General features: G+C 35.5%; 1 protein-coding gene across 5 annotated transcripts in view; it reads left to right on the forward strand.

The window, feature by feature from the left end:
- The window catches only part of PRKCI (protein kinase C iota), a 94457-nt gene that overhangs the window by 65138 nt on the left and 15473 nt on the right, over positions 1-13846 (forward strand). For all 5 annotated transcript variants that reach the window (XM_028491122.2, XM_028491114.2, XM_055083738.1 and 2 more), the window contains 4 exons: positions 6555-6731; positions 8434-8531; positions 9279-9365; positions 11188-11323. In XM_028491122.2, coding sequence (XP_028346923.1) covers positions 6555-6731; positions 8434-8531; positions 9279-9365; positions 11188-11323 — 498 coding nt within the window. The remainder of the gene's footprint in view (positions 1-6554; positions 6732-8433; positions 8532-9278; positions 9366-11187; positions 11324-13846) is intronic.

The raw sequence follows: 13846 nt of genomic DNA on the forward strand, positions 1-13846 counted from the left end.
TGTTTTTCTTTTTCTGACTTACTTTACTCTGTATGATAGACTCTAGGTCCATCTACCTCACTACAAATAACTCAATTTCATTTCTTTTTATGCCTGAATAATATTCCATTGTATATATGTGCCACATCTTCTTTATCCATTCATCTGTTGATGGACACTTAGGTTGCTTCCATGTCCTGGCTATTGTAAAGAGTGCTGCAGTGAACATTGTGGAACATGACTCTTTTTGAATTATGGTTTTCTCTGGGTATATGCCCAGTAGTGGGATTGCTGGGTCATATGGTAGTTCTATTTTTAGTTTTTTAAGGAACCTCCATACGGTTCTCCATAGTGGCTGTATCAGTTTACATTCCCACCAGCAGTGCAAGAGGGTTCCCTTTTCTCCACATCCTCTCCAACATTTATTGTTTGCAGATATTTTGATGGTGGCCATTCTGACTGGTGTGAGGTGATACCTCATTGTAGTTTTGATTTGCATTTCTCTAATGATTAGTGATGTTGAACATCCTTTCATGTGTTTGTTGGCAATCTGTATATCTTCTTTGGAGAAATGTCTATTTAGGTCTTCTGCCCATTTTTGGATTGGGTTGTTTGTTTTTTTGATATTGAGCTACATGAGCTGCTTGTATATTTTGGAGATTAATCCTCTGTCAGTTGCTTCGTTTGCAAATATTTTCTCCCATTCTGAGGGCTGTCTACATCTGTCTGTTCTTTTTTGGGTAGAGATTTTGGGGCCTGTTTAAGAAATCTCTGTCTTTTCCAAGATTATTGAAGACATTGAAAAGACTATACTTTCCTCCAGTGTTCTGCAGAGGTATCTTTTCATCAATTATATGCCCATTACATGGTCTATTTCTGGATTCTTTTTTATTTTCCATCATTTATTTATTCTTATGCTGATACCATGCTGTCATTATTATTATAGGTTTATAATAAGTCTTTTATATCTAGTAAAGTTCTACTTTGTTCTGGGAATTATCTTGGCTATTCTTACTAGCTTTTTGAATTTCCATGTAAATTTTAGAATTAGCTCACTAGTTTCCATAGAATCAAGGAAATAAACCAAACCTGTTGATCAATTTCAGGAAAAGTGATATCTACAATATTAAGTCCTTGATCCATGAACATGACATGTTCTTCCATTGACTTAGGTCTTCTTTCATTTCTGTCTGTGTTTTATAGTTTTCAAAGTTCTTGCAGTAGAGGTATTGGAGGTAAATGGTATTCTTTTAAAATTTAATTGTCTATTTAATATTGTTATATGGAAATAAGGTTATTTTCCTAAATTGCCTTGTATCCTGAGACCTTGCTAAATTCACTTATTAATTCTAATAGCTATCTAAAGATACTCTTAGATTTTCTACATATATGATCATCTTATCATGAATAAGTTTCATTTCTTCCTTTTCCAATCTTATAGATTTTTTTCAGTTTTCTTACCTTATTGAGTTAGCAAGGACCTCTATAAATGGCCAAAGTGATGTTGAAAAGAAGTGACAATCAGATATTATTGTCTTGTTCCGCATCTCAGAGGGAAATCTTCCAATATCTTATCATTAAGTTTGATGTTTGCTATAGGTTTTTATTCTGTAAATACCCTTATCAGGATGAGGGAGTTTGTCTCTATTCCTAGTTTGCTAAGATTTTTGTTTTCATCTTGAAAAGATGTTGAATTTTATCAACAACATTTTATGGCATTTGTGGAGCTGATCACATGTAAATTTCAGTAAATTTCTTTTTTTGTTTTTTTTAATAAATTTATATATTTATTTATTTTGGCTGTGTTGAGTCTTTGTTGCTGCGCACGGGCTTTCTCTGGTTGCGGCAGGTGGGGGCTCCTCTTTGTTGCTGTGCACGGGCTTCTCGTTGCAGTGGCTAATCTTATTGTGGAGCATGGGCTCTAGGTGCGCAGGCTTCAGTAGTTGTGGTACACGGGCTTAGTTGCTCCGCGGCATGTGGGATCTTCCCCGACCAGGGCTCGAATCTCCTGCGTTGGCAGGTGGATTCTTAACCACTGCGCCACCAGGGAAGCCCAATTTCAATAAATTTCAAATGTTAAGCCTGTTTTTCATTTCTGGAATAAACTCCCTGTGTCATGATGTATAATTCTCTTTGTATATTGGTAGATCTGATTCGCCAATATTTATTTTAGGTTTTTGAAAAAATTATTAACAAGAATCATTGACCTGTAATTTTCCCTTTTTGTATGGGATTGTGAAGTTTTGGTATCAAAATAATACTGGGCTCATAAAATGATTTTGGAGTTTTTCCTATTCTCAAGGAGAATTCTTATAAGATTGACATTATTTCTTTCTTACATTTTTGGAAGAATTCACCAGAAAAGCACTCTGGGCCTAGAGGGTTTTTTTGGTTTGTTTTTTTGGTTTGTTTGTTTTGTGGGAAGGATTTAATTCTAGGTTCTATTTCTGAATAGATCTAGGGCAATTTAGCTTCTCTGTTTCTTCTTGTGTTATTCCTTGGACTTTGTCTAACCTAAATTTTCAAATTTATTGACACAAAGTTGTTAATTGCTGAGAATATGAAATGATATCCTTTTTTACTCCTGATAAAAAGTTACTGGGCGTTCCCTTTTTCTTCATCAGTTTTGCCAAGCGGATGTCAATTTATTAGTCTTTTCAAAGAACTAACTTTTGGCTCTTTGTTGAATGCTTATATCCTATTCTATTGCATTGACTTCTCTTCTCATTATTTCCTTATGCTTTTTTGTCATTCACTTTTTTTAATACATTCTTTTTTAATATTCTTTTCCATTATGGTTTATCACAGGATACTGAATATAGTTCCCTGTGCTATACATTAGGACCTTGTTGTTTATCCATTCTAAATGTAATAGTTTGCATCTGCTAATCCCAAATTCCCAGTCCATCCCTCCCTCACCCCCCCTCCCACCCCTGGCAACCACAAATCTGTTGTCTATGTCTATGAGTCTGTTTCTGTTTTGTAGATAGGTTCATTTATGTCATATTTTAGATTCCACATATAAGTGATATCATATGGAATTTGTCTTTCTCTTTCTGACGTACTTAGTATGATAATCTCTAGTTGCATCCATGTTGCTGCAAATGGCATTATTTCATTCTCTTTTTTTTATGGCTGGGTAGTATTCCATGGTATATATGTACCACATCTTCTTTATTCATTCACCTGTTGATGGACATTTAGGTTGTTTCCATGTTTTGGCTATTGTGAACAGTGCTGCTATGAACATAGTGGTGCATGTATCTTTTTGGATTATAGTTTTGTCCAGTTTTGTCTTTTTGAATTACAGTTTTGGTATATTCCTAGGAGTGAGATTGCTGGATTATGTGGTAATTCTATTTTTAGTTTTCTGAGGAACTTCCATACAGTTTTCCTAGTGGCTGTACCAACTTACATTCCCACCAACAGTGTAGGGACAGTTCCCTTTTCTGCACACCCTCTCCAGCATTTGTTATTTGTAGACTTTTTAATGATGGCCATTCTGACTGGTGTGAGGTGGTATTTCACTGTGGTTTTGATTTGCATCTCTCTAATAATTAGTGATGTTGAGCATCTTTTCATTTGCCTACTGGCCATCTGTGTCATTCACTTTTAAATATATCTTAATCTGTATTATGATTGCTTCTTTGATCCATGTATTTTTTAAAAGTATTGATATACTAATTAATTTTCAAATATGTGGGAATTTTTTTTTATTGTATTGAATAGCTTAATTCTGCTGTAGGTCAGAGAATGTATTCTATTCTGTGTGATTTCAGTCTTTTGAACTTTTTTGAAACTTGCTTGAAGACCAAGCACACAGGCATTGGTGAATGTTCCATATGTATTTTTGAATATAATATATTCTGTAGTTGTTGGGTGCAGTATTCTATACAGATCAATTAAGTCAAGAGTAGTAACAGTGTTTTTCAGTCTTCTGTTACCTCACTGACTGCATGTTCTTTCCCTACAAACAGGTTTCATTTAGAATTTACCTGTCCCTTTTAGTTTTGTTAGTTTTTGCTTTACATATTTTGAGGCTATGTTATTGAGTACATGTAGATTTAGAATCATAATATCTTACATTGGATTAATGCTTTTTCATAAAGAAATACCCCTCGGTATTTGTAGTAATGCTTCCTTGCCTGAAGTCCTTATGTTAAGTAATTGCTGTGTAACAAGTTACCTTAAAATATAGTGGCTTAAAACAACAAAATTTATTATGTCATAATTTCTGTGGGTCAGGAATCCAGGTTCTTGTCTCAGAGTCCCTTAGAGGCTGCAATCAGTGTACTGGCAAAGACTGCTGTCGTCTCAAGGCTCAACTGAGGAAGAAACTGCTTCCATACTTACTCACCTCGTTGGCAGGATTCAGTTCCTTGCCATGTGGCCTCTCCATAGGGCAGCTCACAGCAAGGTAGTTTGCTTCTTCAGAGCAAGCAAGCAATAAGATCCAGAGATTGAATGCCATCAAAACAGACCTCACAGTCTTTTGTAACCTAGTCTCAGAAGTGCCATCCCTTCATTTTTGCCATATTTTTTTCATCAGAAGCAAGTCATTAGGTCCAGCCTATACTCAAGGGGATTACGCAAGGGCATGAATACTAGGAGGTGGGGATCACTGGGGTCCTCGTAGAAGTCAGCCTGCCACAGTTGGCTACAGCTACTTTGTCTCATGTTACTTTAGCTACAGCTGTCTTTTGGTTAGTGATTACATGGTATATAGTTTCTTACCCTTTTACTTTGAACCTTTCTGTACACATATATGTCTTATTAACATCATAGAATTGGACTTCCCCCTCTGGTTTGATAGTCCTTAGCTGTAGTGTTTAGTGTGTTTTATATTTATGTATTGTTACATTTAATGTAAGTATATTTAAACTAACAACTTATTTGTATTTAAATCTACCAATTTACTATGTTTTCTGTATCATCTATTTATGTTACTTTTCTAGCCTTCTTTTGGGTTAATTATTTATTTATTTTTTCTCACCTCTTTTAGCTTGTTTCACATTCTTTTGCTTTTTTATTACTGGTTGTTCTAGAGATTGCATCTTATACCCTTAACTTATTTAAATTCAATACAAATTATTAATAATACTTTTTACCATTTTCCAGGATATGCAAGGACCTTAGAACACTTTAAATTCACTCATGCTCCCTTCCTGTCTTTACTGCTATTTTTGTCATATTTTAAAATTCTGTATGTGTGTGTTAGTGTTTTTAAACAGTCAATCCTTATTTAGGTTTATCCACATTTTATTCTTTTTGTTCTGCTTTTGTTCCTGTGTGTCTGCCTTCCATATGAGATCATCTTTCTTCTTCTTGAAGAACTCAATATTTCCTTGAGTGAGAACCAAATAGTGACGGATTTCCTTAGTTTTTGTTTGTCTGAAAATGTATTTATTTCATTTTCATTTTGAAGGCTATTTTTACAGGCTGTAGGATTGTAGATAAGCAAGGGGGGGAGGGGGTAAGCCATTTAAAAGGTGACATTCCACTGTTTTCTGGCTTCTGTCATTTCATTCAGCCTTATTATTGTTTATGTGAAGGAACTGTGCTTTCATTCCATTTGATTCTCTTTTATAGCTTCCAGTTAACCATATTTAAAGTCTATACATTGCTTTATCTTTTTACCATTTTCTGCTTTCTTAATCTGCCCTAATCTGGTTTCTTTCACTCCTTTTTATTTATTCTTGTTACCAAGTCAGATTATTATTTCTAAATTTTCTTTTGGATAATCATCCTCCTTCAATTTTCATAATATGTTTTTTTTTTTTCCTGTTTTGTGTTTACTAGTTTATCTTTCTGAAAATTTGCTCCTTGCTTTTGCTGATACTCTTCACTTCAGAAAATTCATACTTAATTCTCGTGGGTATATCTGTTGGTTGTATGCTGGGAATTTTGCAGGCATCTAATAAAAGATTATCTTTAGTCTTCTTTATAAATTTCCAGAAACCTAAGTTTCTACTTGTGAATGAATTACAGGGCTGACTTTGTCATTCCACAGGACTCTTGGTATTGTGTAGAAAAGAATGTTTTACATTAGCTGGACTGCCTCATGCTTGTTTTCTGCCTGTAGCTTAACTCAGATTTCATACATTAAGCTTCTGGCAGACTTTTTCATCTTGATGTCCCATTATAACTTCTAACTTCAGTATGAAAAATCGAGCTCATTATCTCAAAAACTCTGTCAATCTTACTGTGTGCTCACACTTTATTTTTCTATCAGTGGCACCTCCAGTCTCCCAGTCACCAAAGTTAGTGTCATTTTTTTATTCATGTGTCTCCACTGCCTCCATACCCAAAAGTTATCAGATTCTAAGACATCCTTCAGTGTTTCTCAGATTTCAACTCCTTCTCCTTTCCTAACACCACCCCTCTGACCTCATCTCATGAATTCATCCTACCTCTTGAGTGGTTAGATTATATCATTTGGAATGATGTAAGAAACTAATTAAGAACTTAAATCAGAAAATATTTTAAAATCTTATAGGTATAACTAGGTGTTAGAAGTATATTGTGTTATGCAAAGTACTTCAGGTATAACTGTTTGCTATAAATGTTCTCAACAGGCAATGAACACCAGGGAAAGTGGCAAAGCTTCATCCAGTTTAGGTCTTCAGGATTTTGATTTGCTCCGGGTAATAGGAAGAGGAAGTTATGCCAAAGTACTCTTGGTGCGATTAAAAAAAACAGATCGTATTTATGCAATGAAAGTTGTGAAAAAAGAGCTTGTCAATGATGATGAGGTAAGCACAATGATGTTTTATTACCTCTAAACTGTTAAGTTGGCTTAAGTGTACTATTTCAGAAAAAAACCTCAATGTTTATGCCTTATTATTTCAGCCTACTTTTCTAAATACAGATTATTTAAGGTATATTTAAAGTTATCTGATGGGGACTTCCCTGGTGGCGCAGTGGTTAAGAATCCGCCTGCCAGTGCAGGGGACATGGGTTTGATCCCTGGTCTGCGAAGATCCCATATCCCACGGAGCAACTAAGCCCATGCACCACAACTACTGAGCCTGCACTCTAGAGCCTGCGAGCCACAACTACGTACAGATGTAACAGTTGTAAATAACCTCGAGCATAGATAATGGTTACATGTAATACAATAATTAGTTTTGAGTATTTATCACATTTATTTTCAATACAACTAATTGTAAGTTTGTAGAAGTTAAGTGTTAGTAATGGTTGTTTCAGAGAGGAAAACATAGGAAGAATACTCTTTGACATAAATCACAGCAAGATCTTTTTTGACCCACCTCCTAGAGTAATGGAAATAAAAACAAAAATAAACAAATAGGACCTAATGAAACTTAAAAGCTTTTGCACAGCAAAGGAAACTATAAACAAGACAAAAAGACAACCCTCAGAATGGGAGAAAATATTTGCAAATGAATCAATGGACAATGGATTAATCTCCAAAATTATATACAGCTCATGCAGCTCAATATTAAAAAAACAAGCAACTCAATCCAAAAATGGGCAGAAAACCTAAATAGACATTTCTCCAAAGAAGACATACGGATGGCCAAGAGGCGCATGAAAAGCTGCTCAACATCACTAATTATTAGAGAAATGCAGATCAAAACTACAATAAGGTATCACCTCACACCAGTTAGAATGGGCATCATCAGAAAATCTACAAACAACAAATGCTGGAGAGGATGTGGAGAAAAGGGAATCCTCTTGCCCTGTTGGTGGGAATGTAAATTGATACAGCCACTATGGAGAACAGTATGGCGGTTCCTTAAAAAACTAAAATAGAATTACCATATGATCCAGCAATCCCACTCCTGGCCATATATCCAGACAAAACTGTAATTCATAAAGACACATGCACCCCTATGTTCATAGCAGCACTATTCACAATAGCCAAGACATGGAAACAACCTAAATGTCCATCAACAGATGAATGGATAAGGAAGATGTGGTACATATATACAATGGACTGTTACTGAGCCACAGCTACTGAGCCCATGTGCCACAACTCCTGAAGCCTGCACGCCTAGAGCCCGTGCTCTGCAACAAGAGAAGCCACGACAATGAGAAGCCCGTGCACCACAACGAAGAGTAGCCCCTGCTCACCACAACTCGAGAAGGCCTGCGTGCAGCAATGAAGACCCAACACAGCCAGATAAATACATAAATAAAGTTATCTGATGATTATTAGATTTTTTAAAAATAAAAATCAAACCATATTATTATCAAGGGCAAGTACTTGAGCTTTGTAAAATTTTCTAGACTGTTGCATAATATCGAAAGATTTACTGGTAGTATTTTCTCTTTGTATATAAATTACTGTTTCATGATTATCAATGCTTTTGATATTTAGCCTAGTTAGTTAATAATTGCATTTATAGTAATAGAATTACTAAGAACAAATTTATCATAGTTTTGATGATATCATTTCAGTTTGACATAGATTTCTTTTGTATTTTAAAATAGGATATTGACTGGGTACAGACAGAGAAGCATGTTTTTGAGCAGGCATCTAATCACCCTTTTCTTGTTGGGCTGCATTCTTGCTTCCAGACAGAAAGCAGGTAAGATTGAAAGATAATGGAATAATACCTGGGTTTTACACATTTTGGTATATTACACAATAAGAACCCTTTCTACAGTAATTCCTAAAGTGGAGGTCACATGGAGACAGACACAACAGTACTATGCTTGTAATTTCCTGCTACTCATACTCCAACCAGTGATATCAATTTGACATTGGATCTGCATTAAGAAATTACCTTCTTTAGGGAAAAAAAAAAATAGCCAGGTCATAATGATGACAGTAGAAATCCAACCTTTTAAATATCACCAAGATTCTAGTTTTAGGACTTAAATGTTCCTAGAGTTTAATTAGGGGGATAGATTCTATCTAACTTCTTTTGCCTTAAGTGACAGTTGAAAATGACTTACACATTGCACATTCTAAAATTGGGGTGGGAGTGAGAGCTCTGGATTGCAAATGGTACTATTGGCTTGGCCACAAAGTTCATTCGGGTTTTTCATTAGGATCTTATGGAAAAACCCAAACGAACTTTTTGGCCAACACAATACTTTAGAATAGAAGTAGCGGTTACAAATTATCTTTCTGATTTACTTTCTTGTACCTTCTGTGATTAAACAGCTTTCCACTCCAATCACCCTTTGTTTCCACCAAATTCCTGGAATTTTTGTTAAGGGTGAATCATGTAGAATGCTCTATGCTGTGACTGCTCTCTATAGTTTTAAAATGCAAAGTTACACCACCTTATTTTGGATCTTGGTTTCATGTGCTCTCTCCTGTTTTTTAGATTGTTCTTTGTCATAGAGTATGTTAATGGAGGAGATCTAATGTTTCATATGCAGCGACAAAGAAAACTTCCTGAAGAACATGCCAGGTAAGTTTTTTGTTTATTGTTTGCTTGTGTTGAAGTTTGGCGGGAGGAGCTATGGGACTTTTTATATGCCACTGGTTGAAAACAGTAGATAAATCATTTATTTTGATACGAGCTAATTCTTTATAAGTCATGTAAAGGCTAAGCTAAAAGTTATATTACAATGTGATATATATTACATATATAATAATATAATTATAAGCAATTGAGAAGTACAGTGTTAAAGCAGAAGGCTTTAGTCTACGAAACTCAATTATTTTCAAATAATTTATCTATTCAGTATCAGCCACTAAAATAATGAATTTATAAACACTTATTAATCTTATCAAGTTTGCAGTGATCACTGGCAGTTTTTCATTAGAAGATTATTGTTCATATATACTTGAGAGTAATAAAACAATTCCTCTTAACCTATTATGTAATTGACTGTTCTTCCATAATTATAATTTCTGAATTGTTCTGCCTTTGGCTTTCCCCCCTCTGATCCCATACATGTTGATTAATAAGAGAAAAGAGTATTAAATATCATTTATGTGTTTAGTGCCCTTAATTTGATATTCTTATACAGGATTGTAAATTGTTGGAGGACTTAGGTGGGGAAGGATCATGGCCTTGGATAAGAAGTTTAATCCATGAGTGCCATGTTTTGTTTTGTTTTTTACTCATAATTAGCAGTAATTCTACCCTTTTGCACTTCACAAGAGTAATGCCAAAATGAAGCATGTGAGTTTGTATATGTATGTAACAAAGGTTAGAGATTCATTTTAAAAAATAACTTTTTTAGTGGAAATCTTGCTATTCATTGATATTTCTTGTCAAAAAGAGATAATAGCTTTCAATTTTATAAGAAGGTATAAAGTATATTAATCTGTCTCGGAGCCAAACTGCTGTTGTTGTTGTTGTTTAATTTACTGTTCATTGTTTATTTAGGCTTTAGCAAATGGTCACCCTTCATGGCAAAGCCACAGATGATATTTTGAATTGTGAATATAGCCGGTATTTGTTCCTTGTTTGTTCAGCTGGACTTGAGGAAAATAGTCTTGTTTTTATTGTATTAAAGTGCCTGTTCTGGTTTTATATCATCTTTGCTTTTCTAGGGACCAGAGCATAGGATAAGAGCTCAAGTTTCCTATTCTTAGAATTAAGTAGCTGGAAGGTGTGTATTATGTACCTCCAAACATGATCATGATAACATTCACCAAAGCAGCCAAAAACCAGCTAGGGTGTTTCATTTTCATTATTCAGGTCAAAAATTCTGCTTACCACCAATGAGTTGGTGGCAGTTTTGAAGAGTTCTTTCTGTTGAAAAATAATTTCTTTTAATTCCTTTTCTAGAATTTTGCTATGGATTTTATGGTTTGAGTGGTCAACTTTCAGTATTCTATTTTAGACCAATCAGTGGTTCTTAGCATTTTGGGAGGTCACTGATCCCTTAGAGAAGTGATGAAAGCTATGGAAACTCTGTAGAAGGTGTCTGTGTACGTACAACTTTGCGTCCAGTTGTAGGAGTGTGGACTTTCTGAAGTCCATCCAAGGGCCCAGATTAAGAATCCCTGCCTGAGACTTTCAAATTAAACCTTATGAAAAGTATGGGTTTAATTTAGACTGGAACTTTATAATTGTGTTTAGGGCTCAGCTATCTTAAAGTGGCACTTCAATTTGTGTTTTGGTATTGTTCCTAAAAACATTGAGAGAAAAAAATCTTTTGACATGATTTTGATGTTCTGGTTTGCAGATGGGAGTAGGATTTATTTAAACCTTTCTGTAGGCACTTAACACAATTTAAAAATTTGAATCAAGTGAGTAATTTTTCATTTTATTTTAGATTTTACTCCGCAGAAATCAGTCTAGCATTAAATTATCTTCATGAACGGGGGATAATTTATAGAGATTTGAAATTGGACAACGTGTTGCTGGACTCTGAAGGACACATTAAACTCACTGACTATGGCATGTGTAAGGTGAGGGGAAATTTCTAGTTATTCAGAAGATCTCAGCAGCTCAGGAAATTGTTTCAGTCAAATAACTTTATATTTAATGATGGGGAAATAAGTGCTACTTTGTCCTAGAATTCCCAAAAGTATCCTAAACAAAGACAAATGTACTGATTTCCTAGCCATTTACAAAATTCCATATTTTCTGTGAGCGTTATGTGTGCTATAAGAGTTAAGTTCTTTTTATCATCTGTAATTTTTTGTCTTCAAAGTTGTGACACTATTGAAGAAAATTTGGAGGTAAAAACTGTCTACAAACCCACAACTTTAAAACAACTGCTTGCATATCACCTTCCAGCTTTTGCCATTTAATTGTGACTCTTAATGATGCACTCAAGATTCTCCTAGGAAATCTAACATTTTTTATATATTTAAATTTAAATATCTGACATAAAATTCAGTAAAGCAAAATAAGAATTATAGTTACTCTCAGGACATGTCCTTTATTTCTTGGTGTTTTATTCTTTTTGTAACAATGTTTCATTTACGGGTCCAATCTTTTTCCAGGAAATGTGTAGGGGGCTACTCTCCTTGTCAAAATAGCTGAGACCCAATTATCTTCACACAGTGAATTTGGCAAGAAGCATGTGAATGTGTTAATTGCCTTTCCCCATTCACCTGAGGGAAGTGCCTCCCGAGCCTGGTTCTTTTTATTCAAAGAAATTTGGGCATCCTGTTTTGCCTGGAAGATATTATTAGAGAAAAATCACTTGATCTTTTTGTTACTCTTAATGAAAAATAATGGTGGTTTGTTATATATTCCCATTCTTTCCAGAGATCCTCAATCAAGTTAATCACGATCTTCGATAAATCTGAGAGGTTTTATTCAGTAGTTCTTTAAATTGGTTGTCTTGCTTACCTCCTTTTCTGCCTCCTTCTCCAGGAGCTATTTGGTGTTATTAGTAGGAAATGACACCAGGATTGGAACTTGTGTTCAGAGACTTAACCAACAGTACTTTGTCTCTTTTCCAACTAACATATTTACGCCCGATGTTAAACTTTATGGGAGGGCTTCCCTGGTGGCGCAGTGGTTGCGCGTCCGCCTGCCGATGCAGGGGAACCGGGTTCGCGCCCCGGTCTGGGAGGATCCCGCATGCCGCGGAGCGGCTGGGCCCGTGAGCCATGGCCGCTGAGCCTGCGCGTCCGGAGCCTGTGCTCCGCAACGGGAGAGGCCGCAGCGGAGGGAGGCCCGCATACCACAAAAAAAAAAAACTTTATGGGAAATAAATCCCCTGGAAATTTGAATGTTCTTATCTTATGACTTAACATCAGTATTTAAACTTACCTAATGTCTGACCTTGGGCATATATTGGATAAATTTCTTTTCCTTATAATTTGGTAAATCTAAATCATTCAAATTTTTTTTCATAGTTTCTCCAGAAATACTTTCTTTAGGTTTAATTAATTTAATTTCTTCAGTTTCTCACTAGATACTTTTATATAAAGAATTCAGGGACTTCCCTGGTGGTCCAGCAGTTAAGACTCCGCTCTCCCAGTGGAGGGCATCCGGGTTTGATCCCTGGTCAGGGAACTAGATCCCGCATGCCACAACTAAAGTTCACGTACTCGGCAATGAAGATCCTGCGTCGCCTAAATAAATAAATACTTTTTAAAAAACAAAAAAAAAAAGAGGGATTTCCCTGGCGTTCCAGTGGTTAAGACTTCACCTTCCAATGCAGGGGTGCAGGTTTGATCCCTGATCGGGGAGCTAAGATCCCACAGGCCTTGTGGCCAAAATACCAAAACATAAAACAGAAGCAATATTGTAACAACTTCAATAAAGACTTTTAAAAATGTATTAAAAAAGTTTAAAAAGAATGCAGAGAATAGTAGTGACTGGAGGCATATGAAAACTGCAATTAACATCTTCAGAGTTATGTTTGGAATATTTTATGAACATTGATTTTTTTTTATTGACTGAAAAACCAGCTATTTTGTGAATTGATGTGCCTTTAACTATTTTTTATCAGCAGGGTGTGTTATAACAATATCTGTGTTATGCTGTAAATAATTTAGCTGATGGGCCTATGTTCAGATATCCAGTCAAAAGGTGAATGATTTAGTATAGTTCTTTTACAAGTTAACAGACTGCATCCCTTGCCTCTGAGTCTTACCCTGAAAGTGCATGTTACTCACCATGAGACTGTATGTCAAGCCATTGCCCATAATACAAAACAACCTAAATCACATTCATATTTCTTTGTACAGGCATACCTCGTTTTACTGTGCTTCACAGATATTGCGTTTTCTACAAGTTGATGTTTTGTGGCAACCCTGTGTTGTCAGATGATGGTTAGCATTTTTTAAAAATATTTATTTATTTATTATTTATTTATTTTTGGCTGCATTGGGTCTTAGTTGCAGCACACAGAATCTTTTGCTGCAGCACACAGGCTTCTCTCTAGTTGTGGCACATGGGCTCCAGAGCATGCGGGCTCAGTAGTTGCAGCGTGCAGGCTTAGTTGCCCTGCAGCATGTGGGATCTTAGTT

Source organism: Physeter macrocephalus, chromosome 1 (assembly GCF_002837175.3).
Source record: "Physeter macrocephalus isolate SW-GA chromosome 1, ASM283717v5, whole genome shotgun sequence".
Classification (NCBI taxonomy): domain Eukaryota; kingdom Metazoa; phylum Chordata; class Mammalia; order Artiodactyla; family Physeteridae; genus Physeter; species Physeter macrocephalus.